The sequence below is a fragment of the Sciurus vulgaris genome (genome assembly GCF_902686455.1).
Source record: "Sciurus vulgaris genome assembly, chromosome: 18".
NCBI lineage: Eukaryota > Metazoa > Chordata > Mammalia > Rodentia > Sciuridae > Sciurus > Sciurus vulgaris.
The window spans coordinates 21649799-21676360 of record NC_136479.1 but is presented as its reverse complement, the minus strand read 5'-3'; the positions used below and the strand labels follow the sequence as shown (position 1 = coordinate 21676360).

Genomic DNA, 26562 nt, shown 5'->3' with positions numbered 1-26562 from the left:
CGGTGAGAGAAATGTGTTAAAATCACCTAGTATTATTGTGTTGTGGTCTATTTGATTTCTGGAATTAAGAAGGATTTGTTTGATGAACATGGATGAGCCAATGTTCAGGGCATAGATATTTATGATTGTTATGTCTTGCTGATTTATGCTTCCCTTAAGCAGTATGTAATGTCCTTCTTTATCCCTTCTGACTAGTTTTGGCTTGAAGTCCACATTATCTGAAATGAAGATGGATACTCCAGCTTTTTTGTGGTGTCCATGTGCATGGTATGTTTTTCCCCATCCTTTCACCTTTAGTCTATGGGTATCTCTTTCTATGAGATGAATCTCTTGCAGGCAGCATATTGTTGGATTTTTCTTTTTAATCCAATCTGCCAGTCTATGTCTTTTGATTGATGAGTTCAGGCCATTAACATTCAGGGTTATTATTGTGATATGATTTGTATTCCCAGTCATTTGACTCATTTTTGTTTTTGACATGATTTGGTTTCTCCTTTATTTGGCTATTCCTTTAGGCTAGTTCCTCCTGTTGCTTATTTGCATCATTGTTTTTCATCTCTTCCTCATGGAATATTTTGCTGAGAATGTTCTGTAATGCTGGCTTTCTTTTTGTAAATTCCTTTAGCTTTTGTTTATCATGGAAGGATCTTATTTCGTTGTCAAATCTGAAAGTAAGTTTTGCTGGGTATAAGATTCTTGGTTGGCATCTGTTTTCTTTCAGGGCTTGGTAAATGTTGTTCCAGGCCCTTCTAGCTTTTAGGGTCTGGATTGAAAAATCTGCTGATATTCTTATTGGTTTCCCCCTGAATGTAATTTGATTCTTTTCTCTCGGGGCCTTTAAAATTCTGTCTTTATTTTGTATGTTAGGTATTTTCATAATAATGTGCCTTGGTGTGGGTCTGTTGTAATTTTGTATATTTGGAGTCCTATAGGCCTCTTGTACTTGGTTTTCCATTTCATTCTTCAGATTTGGGAAATTTTCTGATATTATTTCATTGAATAGATTGTTCATTCCTTTGGTTTGTTTCTCTAAGCCTTCTTCAATCCCAATAATTCTTAAATTTGGCCTTTTCATGATATCCTGTAATTCTTGTAGATTCTGTTCATGATTTCTTACCATCTTCTCTGTTTGTTCAACTTTGTTTTCAAGGTTAAATATTTTGTCTTTGATGTCTGAGGTTCTGTCTTCCAGGTGTTCTATCCTATTGGTTATGCTTTCCATGGAGTTTTTAACTTGGTTTATTGTTTCCTTCATTTCAAGGATTTCTGTTTTTTTTTTTCAGTATCTCTAACTCTTTATTGAAATGATCTCTTGTTTTCCATATTTGCTCTTTTAACTGTTGATTGGTGCGATCATTTAATGCCCGCATTTGCTTTTTCATCTCCTTCAATGCCCGCATTTGCTCTTTCATCTCCTCGTTTGCTTCCCTGATTGTTTTAATTATGTACATTCTAAACTCCCTTTCTGACATTTCTTCTGCTGTGCTGTCATTTGGTTTTATTGATATAGTATCTAGGTTTGTTTGGGACATTTTCTTCCCTTGTTTTCTCATATTGGTCAGATATCAGTGGGACTCTGAGATATTGCAGATTTCCTCTATTGGCTTATAGTGTCCCTGTAGATTTCCAGTATATCACCTCCCAGCCATCAGTAGCCTGAAGTCTTGGAGGAACTTGATAATGCAGTGTTTCTGAAGAAAGCTGCCCCTAGCCTGCTACTGGTTCCAGGGCTTGGAGCTCGCTCTGTGCGGAAAGGCTCTCATTGGGCAGCCTGCTCCAAGAAGCTGGCCGTGGAAGGAGGCTGCCACTGGAGGGAGCAGGGCTGCCTGGGGAAGACTCTAGCTGCCCTGCCCTGCTCTGAGAAGCCGCCTCTGTCCAGGTCTGCTGCTCCGGCCGAGCTTCACCCGGTGGGGGAGACCCACCCTGTGGCTCTATGTTAGTCCAAGTCTCTCAATGCCTCCCCTCCTTGAATCCTGGGTTCTGGAGCGACAAGAGATGCAGCCATCCTCTAGTCCGCCATCTTGGATCATGCCCGGGATGCTGTATTTTATCAAATGCTTTTTCTGCATCTATTGAAATAATCATGTGATTCTTGACTTTAAGCCTGTTGATATGGTGAATTACATTTATTGATTTCCAAATGTTGAACCAACCTTGCATCCCTGGGATAAAACCCACTTGATCATGGTACACTATCTTTTTAATATATTTTTGTCTGCAATTTGCTAAGATTTTGTTGAGAATTTTTGCGACAATGTTCATTAAGGATATTGGTCTGAAATTTTCTTTCCTCGATGTGTCTCTGTCTGGTTTAGGTATCAGGGTGATATTGGCTTCATAGAATGAGTTTGGGAAGGTTCCCTCCTCTTCTATTTCCTGAAATACTTTGAGAAGTATTGGAATGAGTTCTTCTTTAAAGGTTTTGTAGAACTCGGCTGAGAACCCATCTGGTCCCAGACTTTTCTTTGTTGGTAGGCTTTTGATGACCTCTTCTATTTCATTGCTTGAAATTGATTTATTTAAGTTGTGTATGTCCTCCTGGTTCAGTTTAGGTAATTCATATGTCTCTAGAAACTTGTTGATGTCTTAGAGATTTTCTATTTTGTTGGAGTATAGATTTTCAAAATAGCTTCTAATTATGTTTTGTATTTCACTCGTGTCTGTTGTGATATTTCCTTGTTCATTCCGAATTTTAGTAATTTGAGTTTTCTCTCTCCTTCTCTTTATTAATTTGGCTAAGGGTTTATCAATTTTTTTTTCAAAGAACCAACTATTTATTTTGTCAATTTTTTCAATTGTTTCTTTTGTTTCAATTTTGTTGATTTCGACTCTGATTTTAACTATTTCCTGTCTTCTACTATTTTTGGTGTTGTTCTGTTCTTTTTCTAGGGCTTTGAGCTGTAGTGTTAAGTTGTTTATTTGTTGATTTTTTCTTCTTTTATTGAATGCACTCCATGAAATAAATTTTCCTCTAAGTACTGCTTTCATAGTGTCCCAGAGATTTTGATATGATGTTTCTATGTTTTCATTTACCTCTAAGAATTAATTTCCTTCTTGATGTCTTCTGTTATCCATTCATCATACAATAGCGTATTATTCAATCTCCAGGTGTTGGAGTAGTTTCAGCTTTTAACTCTGTCATTTATTTCTAATTTTCAATCCATTATGATCTGATAGAATACAAAATAGTATCTCTATCTTCTTGTACTTGCTAACATTAACTTTGTGGCATAAAATATGGTGTATTTTAGAGAAGGATCCATGTGTTGCTGAGAAGAAAGTGTATTCACTCTTTGTTGGATGGTATAGTCTATAAATGTCCTTTAAGTCTAAATTATTGATTGTGTTATTGAGATCTATGGTTTCTTTGTTCAATTTTTGTTTGGAGGATCTGTCCAGTGGTGAGAGAGGTGTGTTAAAATCACCTAGTATTATTGTGTTGTTGTCTATTTGATTTCTGGAATCGAGAAGGATTTGTTTGACGTACATGGATGAGCCACTGTTTGGGGCATAGATATTTATGATTGTTATGTCTTGCTGATTTATGCTTCCCTTAAGCAGTATGAAATGTCCTTCTTTATCCCCCAGACTAACTTTAGCTTGAAGTCAACATTATCTGATATGAGAATGGATACTCCAGCTTTTTTGCTGTGTCTATGTGCCCTGACACACGAAGTCCCTATGTGTCTCTGGGAGGTGAAGCAAGGAGTCTTAGGCATCTACCTTCTCTGCCTCCTGAACCCTGGGCATTGGGTCTGCAATCACCTGGGGTTCTTCAACCTCACTGGTGGCAAGAAGGGGAGGTGGTTCTTGTGGACCAACTGGAGAAGGTGTTGGTAGGACCATGTGGGTCTTCCTGCTGGGAAGCAGGCTTTGGGAGGCATCAGGCTCAATGGGCAAAGGGCACATTATATGAGGGGTGCTATATAAAAGAGTCTGTCCCACAGGGCTGGGTAGGAAGATCCACCCTGTGCAATTCCAAGCAGGCTAGGGAGGTGTCCTGCCACTGGGAAATTGATGAACAAGTACTAGACAGAGCCTTCTGGATGAAGAACAGGGAACAGTTAAGTACCTGCAACTGGAGTTGGGGCCTACTCTTGGCAAAGGAAAGACTACAAGCCTGCAAAAAGAGGTGAAGCCTGGAGGCTGGGCTTGAAGCCCTCGTGAGGAGGCTCTAGATGGGCCTGGAGGCCAAGGATGGTTAGGGATTCCACTTCCTGTTGAGCAGGAGTGGGGTGGAGACTCTCAGGTTTCGACCTGTTCTTCTCCCTAGGGTTATGGTTCTTCTCATGCGAGCCTTAGGGTCTGCAGTTATTGAATGGGGTTTCTTCCTTGGAGTAGTGAGGGTGACGATGTCACCTACACACAGACATGGGGGAATCGCTCGTGGTGTTGGTGAAGAAAAATCCATTTATTGTGCACAAAGCTTTTGGTTACATAGACTATGCAGCTCCTTACCTGAGGGGAGGCTCCTTCTGCATCAACCAATGGAAAGGTCATTAACTCCGCTTATGGCAGATGTTCCCAAGGCATCACAAGTCCACTGGATGGCATTCCAATCCAGCCTGAGTGGTGGGCCTTTGCTCACTCCATTGACTCAGTGACTGCTGCCAAAATGCCTGTGGGACATTACCTACATGCAGTGGCCACCATTCAGTAAAAAAGTTAATGGATGCACCTGACTGGTGGGACTGGAAATTGTCCCCTGGGTGAGGGCAACAGAGATGTAAGGAGGGGGTCACTGGCCCAACCATGTGTCCAGCATCCCTCCTACCTGTGAGCCCTGTTGAATCTCTTTCCCACCTCACCCCTGAGGACACACCATTCTTGGGACACTCACAAGATCCACACCTGTGGCTCAGAGTCTCCTGACCTCCAGGGTCAGGCTAGACTGGATTTTAATGCAAACAGTAAGAGAAAGGCCTAGCAGGGGTGGGGAGCTCCCTTCCATGGAGCCCTGTGGCTCTTGTGCCACAGCCTGGTCACGTCTCTCTCTGGAGGCCCCTGCAAGCCCGGGGGAGAAAAGCACCTGTGGGGCCATCCAGCTGCCATGAGTGATGCCCCTGAGGTCACCCAGGAGCCATGAAGCAGGGGCTCCCTCGCAGAACTATTAGGCTCCGACATCCTTTTCCTTTCCTTTCCTATGCTGCCTCAAAAACAGCCTTCATAGAAAAAAAATAGGCCTTCCTTACTCTGCTCCTCCCCCTGTCCCATTGCCCTGCTCACTCAGCACTCTGGACTTGCCCTGTTGTCAGAGCCTGCAGTTCCTGGAATGCCTGGTGCTGCTCTGTCCTGAGCCCCGGTGTCTTCAGACTAATCTGGAGCCAGCAGGAAGGTGAGCATCCCTGCACCCCTTCTCCCCTCCACTCCCCTCCCCACCATTGATGTGATTTGTTAGAAAAAGCCCTCTGTTGACCTTCCCTGCAGGGACAAGGTATGGGGAACCATTCAGTAGCCAGTTTACAACTGACAGACCATCCAACTCTTGGGTTCTTTCCCTTCATTTGGATTCTTTTGTTTCCCAGAGGCACATGTTAGATTTTAAGGCAGGTGTGGCCTGCATCCACCTGAATGGTAAGGAAGATAACACTGATGTCCCCATTCCCAAACCACGACCAGCCATTCCCAGGGCTGTCTCCTTACCCCTCCCCTCCTTACCCCTCTGTAGGAGACCTACAGAGAACAGCTCTATAGTACCCACCCCACACCTCTGCTAATTCCCTGCATGACCAGGAGGCCATAAGCCAGAATCCTGAGAGGTCAGATAGGTATCAGATTGGAGGTGGCTGGGCAGGACACCCTTGCCCTTCCAACATCTTCTAGGTGCTCCTTTTGCTTATTCAGGCACCTATTTGATCCCCTGAGAGGGCCTCTACCTCCCTGTTCTTTTCCCATGGACACCCCTTCTCAATAGACAACTCCAGACTGGCTTGAGTTCCCTTCCTCTGCTGAATGATCAGAGCTTTGCTGATTCACATGCAAGACTAACCCACCAACCAAGTTCAGCTGCTCTATTGGTCCTGTTTATCCTGGAGCCAAGATGGAGCTTGGGTGGGCAATTGGGATCCCAGGCTTGGCTGTCCTGAGGTGTATATGGATGTGATGGGCCCAGGGAGTTTTAGAAGGAGACCAGCACAGAGAGGAGCCTATTGGCTGTGACCTGAGATCTCAGGAGGGGTAGTAACAGCAATGAACTCTCTGCTCAGAGTTAGGATGGGCACATCTGCTGGGGACGCATGAAGCTGGGTGATAGAAGACAACTAGCATGCAAGAGATACTGGGTTCCATCCTCAGTACCACAGACAATACAAAACAAAAGAAAAACAAACAAAACAGAACAGGCAGTGACTGGTGGACATTCTCAAAGATGAAGTAATTACTAGAATCTCCTGGCAAGCTTCCAAATCTGGATCAAACCCCAGATATCACTAACATCGCGCTGGGCTCTGACCAGGCATTGGGGTCATGGAAAATTTTGCAAGCAATCAGAAGGTGCAGCCTGAGCTGTGAATCACTGCACTGGAGTTAGACCTGTCATCCAATTCCATCTCCCCACTTAGTATCTTATTGAAGTTGGGCAAATCACAGGATCTTTCGAAGTGTCAGTGTCCTTATCTTAAAGAAACAACCAGCGAATGCTGTTTTGTGATGGTATTCAGGGCAGACCAGGTGCTGGCCCCTGACTCAGCAGCATGGAGCTGTTCCAGGACATCTCCCGGCCTCCACTGACCAAGGTGAAGGGAGTCCCGCTCATCAAGTACTTTGCAGAGATGGTGGGGCCACTTCAGAACTTCCAGGCCTGGCCTGATGACCTGCTCATTAGCACGTACCCAAAATCTGGTAAGTGAGGACAGCCACCCTGCTCCCCTACTGGGACTACAACCCCACCTTGGTCGGCAGGGCCAGGCCCTCCACCCTGCTCACCTCTGGCTCTCTCCTTTCCAGGCACCACTTGGTTGAGCGAGATACTCGAGATGATCTACCACGGTGGTGACCTAGAGAAGTGTCACCGGGCACCCATTTATACACGTGTACCCTTCCTTGAGTTCAAATGTCCAGGGGTTCCAACAGGTGTGTGGCGGGATCCAGGGGCAAAAGAACTGCAAGAAGTCATCTCTGGGTTCTAGCTCAGCACATTTTCCCCTGCCTGCACCTTAGGTCTGGAAACTTTAAAAGAAACACCTGCCCCTCGGCTCCTCAAGACACACTTGCCCCTGGCCCTGCTTCCCCAGAGTCTGCTGGACCAGAAGGTCAAGGTAAGTGGCAGGGAGGCCACTAGGCCATTCTAGCATAGTTCTTGTTCTGCTGGGAATTCTCTTCAAGTTTTGTCTCCACTCAAGTGGGAAGGCCACCTGACATCACTGTGGCAGGGCCCAAATGAGGAAGAGAGTGAGAATTTTCTGTGCAGACCTTATAGCAGGGCAGCATTGGTGCTCAAATGACCTGAGAGGAGAGGATATAGAGAGCTTGGTGTGCCTTGTCCCAATCTGTGCATGTGGTGGAATTTAAGGAATCAGATTAGTATGAAGTACAGCTCCAGGGACCAGCCAGGAGTTCCACATCAAAGCTGCTTTCAAATGCCAGCTGCCATAGCCATCCATGAGATCTCAAGCAAGTCAGCCTCAAGGCCTCAGGGTCTTCCTTTGTCAAGCTGAGAGAGACTCCCCGACAGGGGTGCTGTGAAGGGTGCCAGGCAGGCAGAATGGGAGGCAGTACTGGAGTGTGTGTACGTGGGTGGTGTAGCTGGCAGTGGGTGTTGTCTGTCCCTGCAGGTGATCTATGTTGCCCGCAATGCAAAGGACGTGGCCATCTCCTATTACAACTTCTACAAAATGGCCAAGTTGCACCCTGACCCTGGCACCTGGGACAGCTTCCTGGAGAAGTTCATGGATGGACAAGGTGAGCCCCAATCTGGAGGAAGGAGAGGGCTGGAGCTGAGGAAGGCCACCTAGAACTCATACCAACCCCTGTTGGTGCCCCTTCCCCAGTGTCCTATGGGTCGTGGTACCAGCACGTGCAGGAGTGGTTGGTACTGAGCCGCACCCACCCTGTGCTCTACCTCTTCTATGAAGACCTGAAGGAGGTGAGACTGCCAGCCGCCAATTCCATCCATGACCCATCTGGGAGACAGGAACCTCAGGGGACCTGCCAAGGCCCTCCCCTGTGTCTAGCCCACCCAGTCCAGGATTCTTCTCACCAACTTCCTGGTTTGTACTGCAGAGGCGCTCAGCATAGGACCCAGCACAGCCCTCATCTCTTGCTCCTGGAACAGTTACACATGCCCAGGCCACTGCCAAACCAGGGACCACATTTCTGAAAGAAGACTGTCCCTGCCCTCTCTCCTAAGGCACCAAGCAGGTCTCAATCCCAGACCCTAAACAGTATGAGTCCAGGAAAAGATGCCCAGAGTAAAAGATGCCCAGGGTTTTCCAAGTCAATGCGGTCAGCACCATTTTTACACCAGAGAGAGGACTTCCCTTTTGTGTCCTAATCCTCCACTGAAGAGTCTGTCTCTTGCTTAAGAACCCTAAGAAAGAGATTGGAAAGATTTTGGACTTTCTGGGGCGCTCCGTGTCAGAGGAGAGTGTGGATCACATTGTCCAGCACACATCCTTCAAGGAGATGAAGAAGAATCCCATGGCTAACTATAGCACCTTACCGACTGAGTTAATGGACCACAGTATTTCCCCCTTCATGAGGAAAGGTGGGTGCTGGTCAGGGTATGAGTCTGGAGAAGGGAGGGTGGAAGCAGCTGCTGAGCCACCTGTTGGGTGGGACTCATACGTCCTTTTTCCCTCCCCAGGCATCGTGGGGGACTGGAAATCTGCCTTCACTGTGGCCCAGAATGAGCGCTTTGATGCCCACTATGCTGAGAAGATGGCAGGCTGCAAGCTCGACTTCCGCTGGCAGCTCTGAGTGGTGTCATGGGGGCCACTGCAGGGGGAGCGTGGGCACAAGCGTGACCCATGACCTCAGAAATAAAATATGATGTGTCCACACAGAGGCTCTGTGGAAGCCAGGAGAACACCTGACACTAACTAAACCCCACTGGGACCAAGTAGGGCCCTCTGCCCCTGCAGCCTGCCATGATCATTTGCTCTGCCTGGGTGGGGACAGAGTGTCTGCATAAGGAAGGCCCAGTAGACAGGAGAGAAGAGCAAGAATATTTGATCCTGTAAGATCCTCTGTTGCCTACTCCCTCCAGCCTGCCAGCCAGCTTCACTTTTTGGGATGGCTCCTTACAAGCCACCAGGTACCTCTGGATCACATTGAGGGGAGACAGCTGCTATCCACATAGGAGGTGTCTTCAAATAGGATGGAGTTTTGATCTGGGATCTGCAGAATGCAGACAGGAGGCGCTGGTCAGAGGCTCTCAGGAAGGCCAGCCTCCTCTTGGCCTGGAGCCCTGGATCAGCCAGCACCCACCCATCCTCACCTTCCACTCTGCAGTCAAGGTGTCCAGATCCCCTTCCCACTCCCTCTGCTCCCTAACTGGTCCTCAGTCAAGGTGGCCTAAGGCAGAAGACCAAGAGCAGGGAGAAGGGTGAGACTCTGCCCCATGGTGTCATGCTAGATCGAGAAGGGGTCTGGTGCCTTTCTGCACGGTGTAAAAAGCCACAACCTAGGGGTCAACCTAGGGGTCAGTAGGCAGGAGTCCTGGAGGTACAGGTGTGCTGGGGGCTATGCCATACGGACTACGCCAAGATGGTGCCTGGCAGCCAGCCAGAAGTTGTTTTGATCACATCGGCGGTGAGGAAGTCAGTTAACATAAACATAAACACACTCAGGTGCTTTGACATTGGGCGTGTTCAACTGAGTCCACGCACACAGCACGTGCGCATGTGTTCCCGAGTGCTTCTGCTCAGGCCTGCTCGTTTTGACCTTTGCCGTGATTGGGTAGCTGGCTCGCTTAACTGGCGTGGCCCTGCCCTCCGCCTCTTGGAGGGAATATAAGCGGGCAATAGGCAGAAGGCAAAAAGCAGCAGCAGCAGTAGGCAGAAGGCAGAAGGCAGATGGCAGATGGCAGATCGCAGAGTGGAGGACTAAGAACACACATCTAGGTCACAGATCACAGAACGCCATACGCGGGATGCACCACTAAGAAGCACCTCTGATGACAGCATCTTTAGCACGCACCTCTAGCACGCACCTTTAGTTCTCAGGATGCAGGATGCACCTCTAAGAAGAAGCAGCAGAACTCTAAGAAGAAGTAGATCTCTGAAAGCGTAGCAAGTCTCTTTTCCTCTAAGCAAAGTCTTTCTCCCTCTCAAAGTCTCTCTTCCTCTAAAATGAAGCAAGCCTCCCTTCCTCTATAAGCTAGAGAATAAGCAAGCAAGCAAGGAAGCAGCTCGGGAATAGAAGTAGTTTATTTCCAGTCCACCTCCGATAAATACCCGTGAGATTGTTGCTGCAGGCGGTAACAAATATCTGCAGGATTGTTGCTGCAGGTGGTAACAAATATCTGCAGGATTGTTGCTGCAGGTGGTAACAAATATCTGCAGGATTATTGCTGCGGGCGGCAACACAGATGGAACAACTCTCAGCCTGCATCAGGTGACTAGTGACCTGGGTCACAGTGTCAGTGTCAACAAGAGGCGTGAAAGCGGGCATATCAGAAGGTGTGGGCACATGCATCCAGCTCAAGCTACTCTGACTGCCAAAGTGAGGAAGCACAGAAGGCCAGAGCAGCCTGCTCACTGGGGGCAGGCTGAGGACCCAAGGCTGGGCAGGAGAGATTCACAAGGCAGATGCAGGTCCTTGAAGTTGCAAGGCCATGAGAGGAGAAAAGGGAAGGACTCCCAAGATGACCCCATGCTCTGTCTGTGGTCCTTGTGTCAATGAAGGCCTCTCCGTGGAGGCTGCCTTACCCACTGTGGGATGTGTGGATCAGGGCACAGTAGGGCAGGTGTTCTGGGATACAGTGCCAACACCTTCTGGAATAAGCCCTTGCAGTCAGTCTCAAGTTTACCTTTCTATGGGACATGGGATGATGAGCAGGCAGCTCAGGGTGTGTCTCCTGAGGGGAGACTGAATCAGCCTAGGGTCAGGCGGAATGCTTGCCAGAAATCTGACCACTCCATTCCCAGTTGGACATCACTCCTTGGCTTCTTCATCAATGTCATCTACCTCATACCTGTAGGGAGTGGAAGGAGAACACTGGGTGTAGCCAGGTGCCCACTGCAAGCCAGGGAGCTAGGAAGAGGAGGAGGAGATGGAGGAGTGGGAAAGTGGCCTGAGGAGCCCAGTACCTCCCACAACTCCCAGACCAAGTGACCTCTGGTGAAGATTTTGTCCCCTTGTGCAGACAGGCTGAAAAATGTCAGCCAAGAAGGTGTGGTGAGGAGGCGCAGCTCAAGGAGGGGTGTCCGCTCACTTATTGGTGACACAGGTATAACTGCCTACCTCCACCATGATCCACGGCCTCTTTCTATCCACAGCCTTGACCCAAGCTGCCGCCTTGACTCCAAGCATGGCCACATTGTCCTCTTAGGCTAGAATGGTCCCGCAGCAGAGTCGGGGCCTGTGAGTAGAAGGAATGTTAGTCTGGGCCAGGACAGCAGACCCTCCCTGCTGACTCCCACATTTACTTGTCACCAGATCCACAGTGGCAGGGTCATGGCCAACTGCTGCAGCTTGTCAGGACCCCTCTCTGTATGGTCTTCTGAGGCATCTCCAAGTCATTGTATAGATGGGCAGTCGTGGCTGATGTGGGAAGGCGGCTCAACCTTGAGGGCTCTGGGATGGGCACCCTGCCCCATGCTGTCAGAGGAGCTCAGCAGGGACCCCCCCCCTCCCCAGTTATCACCAAGGGTCCAGCACCTTCCCTGCCTGTCCACTAGATGTCCACATTTGGACCTGACAAGCTAAACTACCAGGTTAATGAGATGTGGGAACAGTAGTCACCCATGAGGGGGAGAAACTGTAAAGATACCAAAGGGTGGTTTGGAGGTGCAGTCACCTCCTGTCTCCTGTCCTGGGCGCTGTTTGCCTGAGTGTGCTGGGTCAGCAAAACCTGCAGGGAGCCGGACCTCCCCTGCCCTTTTCTAACCATCTGTGTGGCAATTCACCCAAAGTTGAGAAACAATTATTCCATGTGGACCTTTGTCCTCTCAGGCATGACTTCATATTCAAGGTAAACCTTTGTCCTCTCAGGCATGGCTCCACTCCCGTCAACCTCTAACAAAACCAAACTGGCAAGTAAACAAGACTGAAGGCCGAGGATTCTGCCCACTGTGCCAAGACAGGCAGGGAAGCTAGGGCAGCAGAATCTGGGGCTTGAAAGGCAGCACCTGGGTGGCAGCCACACGTGGCCCTTGCTGAAGGATACAGGGTGGGCTCTGCCAAACCCTCCAGGTTCCCAGCACAGCAAGAAGCAGAGTGGGAGGTCGGAGGAAGCAGGGAGGCACAGGCCTTGGGTCACAGAAGAGAGAAGCAGGAGGCAAGGGCCAGAATTGCCTCTGTCTCGGGGAGAACTAGTGAAACCCTGAGGACAGTCGTGGGCTGCATGAGGACAGTGCACCCCAGGATGGCCATGTAGAGAGCACCCGAGGGAGCTGGAAAGCTCTCACCCAGTGACACCAGAGACACTTCAACATCCTAGTGCAGCACACTCTGCGTGCCTGGTGGTGCTACTGTAGATAATGCTACTGTGTGGCCAGTGGTATAAGATAGAGCACGTGTGATTGTGTAGATGTACACATGCCCGATGATACTAAGCAATGGTGCTCCTGAGGTATTTACTAGACTTCACTTCCCATCATTAGGGTGCAGTCTTTTTACCTTATGAAAAATATACGGGAAAGCAATATGCCCTGGGACACCAGCAGCCGCCCCCCAGCTCATGTTCACTGCATCTTTTGTTTCCATCAAGAGGCAACATGGAGGTGGGTGCAGTTGTGCAGGCCTACAGTCCCAGTGACTCGGGAGGCCGAGGCAGGAGGATCACAAGTTTAGAACAGCTCAGCAACTTAGTGAGACCTGTTTCAAAATGAAATATGGAAAAGCAATGAGGACAGTCATGAAGCACCTCTGGGTTAAATCCCCAATACCAAAATAATACTATTATTAATAATAATGAGGAGGAGGAGGAGAAAATAAAGGCAACAGGGAGTGACTGGTAGCATCTAGGTTTGTGTAAGTTCTCTGTGATGTTCTCACAACTTTGAGACTGTCTAGTGTTGCCCATCTAAGAAGATTTAGTGATGTTTTGGCTCTATGTTTTGGCTTTTTTTTTTAAAGAGGTACTAGGGACCAAAAGAAGAGGCCTAATGCTTTCTAGGACTGGAGACCAAAAGTAAAATAAAAATGGTTCCTTTTGTGGAAACAAACAAACAATCTTGGAACCAAAGGATCCACCTCACCTGGTTTATGGGTGAGCACACTGAGGCACAAGCAGGAGACAGGCTCACAGAAGGGCAGACCTGAGTCATGGCCTCATTGTCCCACTTGATTGTGCTGCTGCCTCTTGGGGTCCTGCCTGGGCCTTGACTCTGGGAGGGAAGAACCCAGCAGGAATAGGCCCTGTGAAGAGGGGTCTTGGGAGTACGTTTTGCCACCCAACTTAGGAGTGACCCCTGAACTGGGACACAGAGGGCTCTTTGGAATGGGTGCCTGGGTCACAGCAGGGTTTGGTTCATACCATGCAGGGACAACACAAAGCCCCATTCCTTGCCCTTTCCTCTTTATCTACCTGCATAGTTAGTGCAGGGGAAGATGTACAAATGTCCCTGTCTACCCTCTTTGTCTCACCCTCTGTGCAAGCCATGTGACTGTAGGCAAGTCATTGTCCTCTATAAAATATAGGAGGGCTCCCTTCACCATTTGGTGAATGCAGTGGTGGGTGCCAGGGCTGTAGGCTGAGTCTCTTAAAGGAGTGGTGCTCCTTCTCTGCGTCTCTCCTGCACTGGGGGTACTAATCCAGAATCCTCCTGAGTAGGCTTACACACTAGTTCTCCTCCTGGTTCAGGGGAACTAAAAAGGTTAGAAAATGATCCAGGGGACAAGAAGGGTAACCCTGTAACCATCAAGACTCCCAGCTTCACCAGGCCATGCTTAGGGTGGAAACAAGAGAGGACAGTAGCTGTGGAGGTAGTTCAGGGACTGAGAATGTAGCCTTTAAAATACAGGGAGAGTCCGGTGTGGTGTTGCAGGCCTGTCATCCTAGTGGGTCAGAAGCAGCCTCAGCAACTTAGTGAGGCCTGTCTCAAAATAAAAAATAAAAGAGTCTGGGGATCTGACTCAGTGGTTAAGTGCCCTGGGTTCCATTCCAAGTACTAAAAAATAAATAAATAAAATAGAAGGGAGAGCCAGGTATGGAAATGACAACTGCATTCCCAGATACTCAGGAGGCTGAGGAGGGAGGTTCACTCGAGCTCCTGAGTTGAGTCCAGCCTAGACTGTTAAATACTGAGATAGACGTACCATCTGTCCCATTTTTCGGCCGGAGTCAGCCTTATTTCCTGCTCTAACCCTAACCCCATGTTCTCCTTACATCCAACTGTTAGAGTTGGGGCCTTCTGAGAAACTGAGGAACTGAAAAGAATCCCTCTTCAAACACGATTCTTCTATCAAGTCAGAAAGATTTCAGACATGTTGCTCAGAGTAACAAAAATGAGTATATTGAAGGTTTAGGAAAAGGGAAAGGGGACACTCTCAAGGGAGAGAGTGGGTCCTCTCAGAGAGGAGAGGGTCAGTGTGCCTCTCCTGCACTCCAGTTTTATTGGGGATCCCAGAGAAGTTTCCAGAGGCCTGCCCATGTCCACATCTTGACTTCTGATGGACAGCATACTGACTTCAGACTGTCAAGTCCCCATTGTCATGGCAACTCTAGGTCACCTTGGCCAATGCTGACCAGTTCTAATCGGATTTTTAAAACTTATTTGTTCTAATTAGTTATACACAACAGTGGAATGCATCTTGACATACCATACATACATACTCTTCTAGTTGTACATGATGTAGAATCACACCAGTTGTGTAATCATATATCCACAAAGGGTAATAATGTTCATGTGTCCACAAAGGTTAATGATGTTCTGATTCAGTCTCCCCTCAGGAGACACATCCTCAGCTGTCTGCTCATCATCTCACTGTCCCCCTGGAAAACCAACCCTGAGAGTGACCCCAAGACCCTATTCCAGAAAGAGCAGCTGGTGTTGGCCCTGTATCCCCATAACACCTGCCCCTACTGTGCCCTGATCCACACATCCCACAGTGGGTAAGGCAGCCTCCATGGAGAGACCTTCATTGACACAAGGATCACAGACAGAGCATGGGGTCATCTTGGGATTCCTTTCCTTTTCTCGTCTCATGGTCTTGCAACTTCACTGCATCTGCCTTGTGAATCCCTCCTGCCCAGCCTGGGGTCCTCAGCCTGCCCCCAGTGAGCAGGCTGCTCTGGCCTTCTGTGCTTCCTCACTTTGGCAGTCAGAGTAGCTTGAGCTGGATGCATGTGCCCACACCGCCTGAGGCCTGCTTTCATCCCTCTAGCTGACATTGACACTGTGACCCAGGTCACATGTAAGCTGATTCAGGCTGAATGCTCTTCCTCCAGTACCTCCTGGACATATGCCTTCTGATGCTTGGGTTGTCTTTGACCTTCTTAACACAGCCCTGAATGGCACCTGACCCCTTCTCATTCTAGCATAATCCTTTGGGGATGGAGTGTCACCCTTCCTTTCCCTGCTCTTGGTCATCTGTCCTCGGCCACACTAACTGAGGACCAGCTTGGGAGCAGGAGTGGGAAGGGGATGTGGACCCCTTGGCTGCAGAGTGGTAGGTGAAAATGGGAGTGGGTAACTCTTAGGGTTCCTGCTGCTTCGGGGCTCCAGGCCAAGAAGAGGCTGGCCTATCCTGGAAGTCTCTGACCAGTGCCTCCTGTCTGCATCCTGAGGGCCCAGATAAAAACACCATCCTGTTTGAAGACACCTCCTATGCAGATGGTTGCCCTCCTCCCCTCATTGTGGCCCAGGATACCTGGTGGTTTGTAAGGAGCCATCCCAAAAAGTGAAGTTGGCTGGCATACTGGAGAGAGTAGGCAACAGAGGATCTTACAGGATCAAATATTCTTGCTCTTCTCTCCTGTCTCCTGGGCCTTCCTTGTGGAGACCCTCTTCCTCCACGCAGGCAGAGCAAATGACCATGGCAGGCTGCAAGGGAAGAGGGCCCTTCTTGGTCCCAGTGGGCTTTAGTTAGTGTCAGGTGTTCTCCTGGCTTCCACAGAGCCTCTGTGTGGACACATCATATTTTATTTCTGAGGTCATGGGTCACGCTTGTGCCCACGCTCCCCCTGCAGTGGCCCCCATGACACCACTCAGAGCTGCCAGCGGAAGTCGAGCTTGCAGCCTGCCATCTTCTCAGCATAGTGGGCATCAAAGCGCTCATTCTGGGCCACAGTGAAGGCAGATTTCCAGTCCCCCACGATGCCTGGGGAGGGAAAAAGGACGTATGAGTCCCACCCAACAGGTGGCTCAGCAGCTGCTTCCACCCTCCCTTCTCCAGACTCGCACCCTGACCAGCACCCACCTTTCCTCATGAAGGGGGAAATACTGTGGTCCATCATCTCAGTCGGTAAGGTGCTATAGTTAGCCATGGGATTCTTCTTCATCTCCTTGAAGTATGTGTGCTGGACAATGAGATCCACACTCTCCTCTGACACGGAGAGCCCCAGAAATTTCACAGTCTTTTTAATCTCCCAGTAAGCAAGAGACAGACTCTTCAGTGGAGGATTAAATTGCTTACTGAGGACACACAAGGGGCGTCCCCACTCTGGTGTAAAAAGGGTGGGGCCAACATCGACTTGGACCCTCAGTCCCATCTCTTTCACAATGGGCCTCTTTCCATGGATCCACATTGTTTAGAGCTCCTTACAGACTGAAAGGATGATGTTTTGTGTTCACCAGGAGAAGGCCAGTGGCTCCATAGCCTTGGACATCATGTGTCCACTGGTGCCCCTGTGAAGACCATGGGATTTTCAGAAATGTGGGATGTGAGGAGAAGCTGGGGTTAGGGTTTGAGCAGGAAAGGAAGGGTGGCCTGAGGCAGAACTGGGGCAGGTGTACCTGCCTCCACCAAGGGGTGTCGGGGTTGGTACCTTGCACAGAGATCCCAGAGACAGGAGAAGTAACTAGGGGGCCAGGGTGAGTCACGTTTCCCTTGAGAGGTAGAAATGAGGTGTGTAAACCATTCTTTTCTCCAAGTCCCCTGTGTTTTTATTTCGCCTCCTTTTTCTATTTGCACGGCATCTCCCTGTGCTGCCCACACTGCTCTTGACCCTGAGCTCAGGCGCTCTTCCTACTTCATCCTCTGAGTAGCTGGGACTACAGGTGCACCTGCACGCCTGACTCTCTTTTGAATTTTCAAGGCTGGTTTTTCAGCCCCTGAATTCTTTCTACCCACCCCTCTGTCCTTACTTCCCCATGAAAGAGAATGGGCTGGTGAAGCTAAGAGCCAAGATGGTTACAGGTTAACTCTTCTGGTTCCAGGAATCATTTGCTGAAGATTTTCATTTCCCCTGATCCAAGGGAGAAGGAGTGAGTGAGTCTACTCAGGAGGATTCTGGAATGGTCCATCATACCCATAGTGCAGGAGAGATGCAGAGAAGGAGTGTAAGTCCTTAAGAGATCCAGCCTACCACCCCTGGCACCCACACTGCATTCACCATATGCTGAAGGGAGTTTTCCTGTATTTATAAAGGAGAAATGACTTGCTTACAGTCACATGACTTGCATAGAGGGTGAGATCAAGAGGGTAGACTGAGGCATTTATATATCTGCCCCAGCATTACCTATATAGGTAGATACAGAGGCAAGGGGAAGGAATGGGGCTTTGGGTTGTCCCTGCATGGTATGAACCAAGCCCTGCTGTGGCCAGGCACACATTCCCAGGAGCCCTGTGTTGTCCCAGCTCAGGGGTCACTCCTACATTGTACAGCATCACCTACTCCTCAGACCTGCTTGAAATGGTTTGATCACCTCTCCCTGCCAGTTCCCCCTGTCACAGAGCCCTGACCCAGGAGAACACATGGGAAGGGCTCTAAGAGACAGAATCACTATGTAAACGTAGCCCATGACTCAGGATCTGTCCTCCTGTCAGCCGGTCTTCAGTTTGCTTATGTGTAACCCAGGGTCAGACTGTTGCTTTGATTCTACATATTTTCCTAAAGACAGTAGAATAATCAGTCATGATTTTCCTCTGTTCATATATCAATACAGAACCACTGAAATGCCCCATCATGAACAACCCCAGGAATGGGATCCTAATTAGCATGAGTCACACTCTATGTATGTATAACATATCAAAACACACTCAGGTGTCATGTATATTTAAAAAGAACAAATAAAAAAATTATCTTCAATAGGTCTCGGTGTTATTTTCATACTTTGGTCCTGCAGCACAAAACATGTGTATCATGTAGGTCTGCTGGTTCCCGTCTCCTGATTTCTTACCACTGGACACACAGTTGCGTTATCTACAGTAGCACCACCAGGCACACAGAGTGTGCTGCACTAGGATGTTGAAGTGGCTGTGGTGTCACTGGGTGAGAGCTTTCCAGCTCCCTTGGGTGCACTCTACGTGGCCGTCCTGGGGTGCACTGTCCTCATGCAGCCCACAACTGTCCTCAGAGTTTCGCTAGTTCTCCCCGAGACAGAGGCAATTCTGGCCCACACCTCCTGGTTCTCTCTTCTCCTGTGACCCAAGGCCTGTGCCTCCCTGCTTCCTCCCACCTCCCACTCTGCTTCTTGCTGTGCTGGGAACCTGGAGGGTTTGGCAGAGCCCCACCCTGTGTCCTGCAGCAAGGCCCACGTGTGGCTGCCACCCAGTGGCTGCCTTCCAAGACCCACAGATGCCACTGCCCAGATTCCCCTGCCTGTCTTACCACAGTGGGCAGCCTCCACGGCCCTTGTTTATTGCCAATTTGGATTTGTTTGAAGTTGAGGGGTGTGTGCAGCCTTGCCCGAGAGGACAAAGGTCCACATGGAATCATTGTTTCTCAACTTTGGGTGAACTGCCAAAGACATGTAAGAAAAGGGCAGGGAAGGGTCAGGCTCCCTGCAGGTTTTGCTGACCCAGCACAATCAGGCAAACAGCACCCAGCTCAGGACACAGGAGGTGACTGCATTTCCAAACCACCACTTGGAACTCTGGTTCCCCCTGTCAAGAATAACCACTGTGCCCACACCTCATCACCCTGGCTTTTTATCTTGTCAGGGTCCAAACTGGGACATATGGTGGGCAGGCAGGGAAGGTGCTGGACCCTTGGGGGCTCCCTGCTGAGCTCCTCTGACAGCACACAGCAGGGTTCTCGGTGTCCCAGTACAATAGCCCATCACTGGGGACTCAAGATTGCTTCTCCTTCCACAGTTGCCAAGATCATGAATCTGTACATGACTCAGAGTTGCTCTAGAGGATCATGCAGACAGGGGTGCTGATGACCTTGCAGCAGGAGTCAGTCATGACCCTGTGGATTGGAGAGCCTGGTGAGAGCTGATGGTGGCAGACAGCAGGGGGCCTCGTGTTGACACCCAGCATAATGCTCCTTTCACTCACAGACCCCCATGTCTATGTGGGACGATTCCAGCCTCAGGGGACTATGTGGCCAAGCCTGGAGAAAATATGGGCGCGTGGGTCAAGGCCACGAATGGGGAAGAGCGATGAATCCAGGCAGAGGTGGTGAGTTACAGTCCTACCACCAAAAGTGAGTGCACACCCTTCCTTGGGCTGTGCCTTCCTCACCACACCTGCTTGGCTGACATTTTTCATCCTGTCTACACAGTGGGAGAAGAGTATCCCCAAGGGCACCTGATCTGGGAGGTGTGGGAGGCACTGGGCTCCTCAGGCCACTTTCCCACTCCTCCATCTCCTCCTCCTCTTCCTGGCTCCCTGGCTTGCAGTGGGCACCTGGCTATACCCAGTGTTCTCCTTCCACTCCCCACAGGTATGATTCTTCTTCATTGATGAAGAAGGCAAAGAGGGAGTGACCAGCTGGGAACAGGGTGGCCAGACTTCTGGAAAATCTCATGGTCTTCACAGGGGCACCAGTGGGCACATCATGTTCAAGGTATGAAGCCCCTGGCCTTCTGGGGAACAGAAAATACCATACTTTAAGCCTGCAACGAGTTCTAGCTTGGGACTCACTTGCCTGAGACTTGAGAAGGTCTGGGGAAACTGCAGGGGAATTTGCTATCATGCCTCTAATTTTGGGGTAATATTGGGGAGCAGGATAGATTTTTCAGCTGGGAAGGGCTCTGAGCACTTTCTCATCTCTCCATGGCTGGTAGTGAACAGGACCCCCAGCCATCTGGAGATCAAGTGTTTAATGGCAGTACAGAGGTTAGAGTGGAGGCTCTTGTCACAGTTGGGGACTTCCCAGGGAAAACATGATCTCATGGGATTAGGCCATGAACACTTTTGAAGGGAAATAAGACCATCAGGTGAGCTCTCCAGAGCTCTCTGTCCTGCAGGATCGACAGTCTTTCCAGGAAACCGGGAGCTGAAAGGTGCACCAGCTGTCCAGGCTGTGGAGGGAGATGACATGGCAGGGGAGGGGAGGCTAGGAAAGTCAGCTCAGCCCTCTGAGACTGTGTGGCCAGCAGAAATGCCAGGTAGGAGCAGAGCGAGCAGGGACTGCCCAGTTCTGAAAACAGTATTAGAGACTTTCCAGATGCTGAGGGCACTCCAGGTAGTGAGGGGCAGACCTATGCTCAGACCAGTCTCCCAAGCAGCCCTGTATCTTCACCTCATTAGCCCAGCATAGCCACATCTAGGTGGAGACTGAGATGGTAAGGGACACGTGATTCATGAAGAAGTGTCATGAGGAAGAGGGCAGGCTCAGCTGAAATTCCCCGCTCCATGGAATGTCATCAAGAGACACTTCCTGTCTGCACTCAGAGGCCACAAGGGCTCTTCCCTTTGTTCTTTGCTTGAATCAGTCTGGGATTTCTGTCCCCATGTGCTGCCTCCCTTCTGGCTTCAAAGGGCCTAAGAAATCCTCACCTGAACTCAAATTCTTTCTGGGTCCAATGTTTGGACTGAATCCAAAGATCAAAGTTGGTATCACTGGAAGGGACTTAAGGACACACTTGGATTGCACAAGCAGGGACACAGAGGCCTACGTCAGAGAGGAACTTGTTCCAAGCAAAACAATCCAGGTGAGGTGGGGAGAACCACACAGTTCACTCAGCTCAGCCTCAGCGTCCTTGCCACACACGGCACAGACACAGGCACTGGCCCTGATTGGTCAGTTAATGGCTCTGCAGGCCTCAGTCCTTCATGTCTGCTCATGCATCAGAGTCACCACCACATGGGTAAGAGATGGGATGGAAGTGGAATGCCAATGCCTAGGTAGCTGTCCCCAAGGTCATAGTCTCCACAATGCGGAATATATGGAGAGAACAGAGTCAAAACCCCCAAAGCTGGGGCCACAAAGGCAGGTTCCTCCCAGTCATTGTCCACATTGCAAGGGTGTGACAGTTTTGGGGGATGGGGCCATGGTGGGAGTTGTGGTCTTGGAGCTGGATTCAGGCTGGGTGAGGTGATTCTGGGGTCTCTGTGGTGGCTTTGAAGCAGTTCTTTCCTTCCAACTTAGTGACTCCAGGAGAATTCAGAATTTGGTTGCACAATGGTCGAGAGTCCTATCTCCTGCCTCCTACTGGGCAGAAGGATGGGGACTGTGCCCAGGCCACCTTCATGGGTTGTTTTCCCCTATTCAATCTGAGATAGAATTAATAAAAATAGGAAGAAGAGTAGAACATGAAATGTAGAACAAGAAAATAGGATTTTAATTCAGAGGTTCTGCATACATTTCAAGGCCTGTCGCTCCCTAAGCCTGTCTCCCTAAATTCCTGAGAAATATGTAAATCTACCTGTGTACAAACACACAACACTTGAAGGTCTCAGTCTTGATGAGAAATGAAGGTTACCTTGCTATGCTCAGACTCCTCCAACCCTGGGAGGTGGTTTCTGAGTTTCAAGTTTAAAACTAAAACTCTCTGAGCTTTTGCACACAGTGATCACTGGCTGTGTTGCAACTGGACAAATTTAACCCATACTTTTGAACAGCAAGATCACAGCACAAACTCTCCACAACCATGAGGCAGTCAGATACCTCAGTCCACATCATTGCTCCCCACATCTCCTCCTTTTCTATTTTTTAAGTGCAAATGATGAGCTATTATGTGGAGGTGTGGAATTTCTCCACAGAAGATGTGGCATCCTATTGTTTTTAAGACAACAGAGAATTACTAGTGAAGACATAATTCCACAAATGTACCATAGTGTATGTTTTCACATATTCCAAGGATTCAAACCATTTAAGTCATCAAGTGTTTGTTTAGCAAGTCATACATATTCCACAAGATCATCCCTGTTTCCTGAATATCCTGGATGTGATGATGTCATTCCATTAAGTCAGACTGTCATTATTTCTCCACCAAATGCCCATTAAGTGATTTTTAATTTTCTCCCAATCACATTCAGATGCATTATACTTTGCTGCTGTAACACAAACACATTTAGTATGGAAGCAAAAGCGGTCTGAACTTGGTAGTGGCACCCTCATTTCATATATTTAGTACTCTAATTTCCAGGACATTAATTTTGTTTCTATTTTATCATTAATATCTGCCTACTTTGGTAGGGCTTGAGAAGTATTCTGAGCCAAGTCATTAAGAAAGGAGCATTTTGAATGCTTTTGGATAGGGCTATGGTGGATGTCATGACAGACACCAAAACAGCTATCAAGTAACTATTCCAAAATAACAAGACCAAAAGCATGCTGGTGTCTTTCTAGGTGAAAAATGAAGGTGATGTAAAACTTGAACTCCAGGGCCCTGAAATGTGACCTGGGATCATAATAAAAGAGGGTTGGTATATAACATGAGCAGTCTGTCCTATAATATACCAAGTAATACAATTAGTCAGATTGCAGTTTTGACAAGTTACATGACCTTTTCCTCTGGTTCTACTTTAATATTTCCAGAGACTGAACCATAGGAGATTTGTGCACAGGCCCACAGGCCATAGCAGGGAATTACTCTACTACTCTTGTCCTCAAGATTAGTTTCAGAATTGGCAGCATAATTGATAAAAATCTAAGGCAGCTATCAAATGCCATGGATCTCTTTGTGTGCCACCACCACTGTAGGTCAGAACATTACTTACAAATCCTTCAGGAGTCATAAATTTCTGATATGGGTGCTTCTTATCAAATCTATGAGACCAGTCCATAATAAACCCACCACTGCCAGAGACATGATGTTGCACTAGCACCGTATTGGCACTCTTCACCCATTCAGGAAAGGCATCCTGTTCTGTTGGTAGTATGATTAGTGAGTACCATATTACCATATTAGTAACTGTCTGGACATACAATTTAAATCCCAGGGGCCAGTGAGAATGACTACCGTGGCTTCCCCATATGCTGACATTCTCTCTGAGGTTACTCTTAAACAGCCAGCATTTTTATTGTTGGACGAACAAATAGATAGACTCCAACTATATCCAGTACAACTAAATCCAACTGAATAAACAGGTATAATATGTTTATCCAAAAAAACCTCCCATCATTAGAGTATCATTAGTAAATACTGCAATGGATTCTGCAGTCCACACAGCTGGAGGTAGTAAAGTGGATCTGGTAAAGAAGTCCAATAGGTTTCCCCATGATCCCTACTTACCTGACAGCTCAATTAAGCCAGCCTGGTCACAAACACTGTGGCTGGAGATTAAGTATGTCCCTGCTGATTGACCATCTGCTCAGCCTGATATATCAGGTTCTTCAGTGGTTTGAGCTACAGTTCCAGATCCTCCAGGTTGGTGGTGAGCAGCACATCCAGGGATCCAGATAGGATGAGCTGTGCCTCTGGAAAGACACAAGCATGGCCTCTACCCACATTAGTACCAGATCTGGTTCATTCCATTGCCCTGTTTCTACGTGTCTCCACCAGACTAGGCCTGATGGGCTTGTTGCAGTGGGAGTCATGTCTCACTCAGCAGAAGTGCAACCATTAGCATCACAATTTTTAAAACAAAACAGCATGATTCAAAGTATTTTGGGTGGGTTTGGTCTTCCCCTTTTTGTTTTTGCTTTTGTAATTGTAAGTTAATGTTATGCTCCTCTTTTACAATACTCTGACCTTGAGGAGTATAAGGGATGCCAGTTCCATGATCAATATGGTATTGATCACAAAACTGTTGAAACGAAGGACAGGTATAAGCTGGATCATTATCAGTTTTAATTCAGAGAGGAAGGCCCAGCATTGCAATAGCAGTTAAATTGTGAGAAATGACTTGATGTGTATTTTCTATTTGGCCAGGAACATTAGTAAAAGTCACCTGTCAATCATGTGGGGATTGTGAAGATCAATGTTGTTGCTGTTGAACTGAAAGGGGTACCACCATGAAAGGAAGCCCAACTCCCACCAATAATGTAACTCATTGTCTTCCTCAAATATGCTGAGTAACAAAATTATGAAATGGGGTCACTGTAAGTGCAGGAAGTCAGTCTTACATCTTGTCTCCCTTAATTGATGCTCTATTATCTCAAATTAACTCAGTTTGTTATATTAGAAGTTGTACTTATATAAGGCATCAATTATAAAGTTTATCCAGAAAATAAAAAATGACATTAATGAGAGTAAAACCATGTTAGGTTGTATAATAGCTTGCACCAGGAAACATTTCCTTGTAATTCCAAAGCTTAATTTAGCTATATATTATATTTTGCTTTTTTTTTCAAGATTAGAGGAAATTAACTTGAGTGGTTATCTGAAGATGGATAAGGTGAGAGGCAGAGTCTTAGCTGAGGTGGCCTCTTGATGTTAGATAAGGTGTTTTATTTTTCAAACTAATCTTAGTCTCTTTCTCAATATTAATTTATAGTTTTTATATATCATGTTTTGAGTTAACATTAGGTTAACAAATCAGTTAACCTAATGTAACATTACATCTGAAACATGCATCCAACAAGTTAAGAGATCTTTTAACTCCCTTTTGTGGGAAAGTGGCAAAATGTTTTTACCTCCCATATCAACATTTAAATAAACCAGGCTTTTTAAAAACAGTTTTTTAAAATGTGTTTAACTTCCCATCCAGTGTAAGAGTAACACTATGTTTTGGAACATGGCATATTATTTTTATCTAATTACAAAATATTAAATGACACAAATAACTTTCCAACCACATGTGTTATTTTTACATAAGTCTGTAAGAGATCACTGGTACAGAAAACATTCATTTGGAGAACTCCTAGTTTGGTAAACTGTTGTCCTAAACCTTATATTTTAAAGACCTGTACGTGAATACTTTTAGAGTACCAAGAAGCCAGTAACAGCACCACAATTGCACTGATACTCTTATATTAACCATGAATAGCTTTCAAAGAAAAATTTTGACTTATTAATGTAGTGAATACTCTAATATTTGTTCTTTAATTAGAATTGTAAAAATTATTTCCTTTAAGATTAGTTTCCCTAAATAACAACACTTAAGAGACATAAGAAATTCTCTTTCATGGTAAGAGCAGATTAACATTTTAAGAAATCTTTATTTCTTTAACACAGAGGGTTGAAGTTTGGTTTATATCAGAACATTCATATTTGTCTGGAGAAAGAGTCAGTTTCCTTTCCTCTCTCAGTCTTTTCTTTCTTTTATTTATTTCTTTTTTTTGAAGATTAGTTAACCATGGGTCCCTACCTTTTGGGTTGTACATAACTCTCCTAGGAGTTTGATTATTTTCTCTTGAAATGTAACAGATGCCTGTGAAGAGAGCCACTTCTTCTTCTCTTTCTGTAAGCATGCTCCTTGCCAGAAACCCTGTTTAAGGCCTTCGGCCTCATAGACTGGAAATTTTCCTTTTTAAACAGGAAAAAGCCCTAAATAGCTTTCAATAATTGTGATCAACCAATTCAGTTATACACTAACTTTTTCAAATGTACCCTCCACAAAACTTATATAAGTTACTTGGACAGTATACAATATTTTTAATCACTTTAATATGAAATACTTTTGTTTTTATAGTACTTTAATTGAAACCCAACTAAAACCACTTTACTCTTTCTATATAAAATTATATCCATTGAAATCTTACCTCCCAGCAACCCCATTTTTGTGAAGACATAGAAACAAAGCAATATCAGACATTTTTATATGCCAATTTATGAAAACACTTCTAATACTTATATAATTTTTAAGAAATTTAAAAAGTTAAAAGTATTTGATTTTATAACATTTAGCAGTTGACATTTAGGATTTCAACTGTGTAAATTAATCATATGTCTCCTTTGACAACAACATTTATAAAATTAATCTCATTTATCAAATTTACATATTTTTAACTATAAAGTCAGGATATCAAACAAAAGCAGTTAACAGTATTAGCCATCTCTTTTCTGTTGAAAAAATCCTAGAAGTAATGGATATTAAACCTTACACATTTTGTAGAAACATAAACTTTATTGTCTGACAATCTAGAAAAACCTAAGTGGTAATTTTAAACATATCTTTATTTTCATCTGTTTACCCAATTGAACCTTACCTTTCTTTTTTTTTTTTTTTTTTTTTTGC

The 26562-nt window shown here is 46.9% G+C and overlaps 1 protein-coding gene across 4 annotated transcripts in view; it reads left to right on the top strand.

The window, feature by feature from the left end:
• Positions 1–26562, top strand: part of LOC306649957 (sulfotransferase 1A1) — a 239208-nt gene that overhangs the window by 103102 nt on the left and 109544 nt on the right. The window contains exons 1-7 of one of the 4 annotated variants that reach the window (XM_079121519.1): positions 5780–6840; positions 6946–7071; positions 7159–7256; positions 7773–7899; positions 7989–8083; positions 8524–8704; positions 8804–9738. In XM_079121519.1, coding sequence (XP_078977645.1) covers positions 6693–6840; positions 6946–7071; positions 7159–7256; positions 7773–7899; positions 7989–8083; positions 8524–8704; positions 8804–8916 — 888 coding nt within the window. In that variant the 5' untranslated portion in view covers positions 5780–6692 and the 3' untranslated portion in view covers positions 8917–9738. Of the gene's footprint in view, positions 1–5227; positions 5336–5779; positions 6841–6945; positions 7072–7158; positions 7257–7772; positions 7900–7988; positions 8084–8523; positions 8705–8803; positions 9739–26562 lie in introns of those variants that run through there. The other 3 variants (XM_079121517.1, XM_079121518.1, XM_079121516.1) reach the window with 3 other exon arrangements.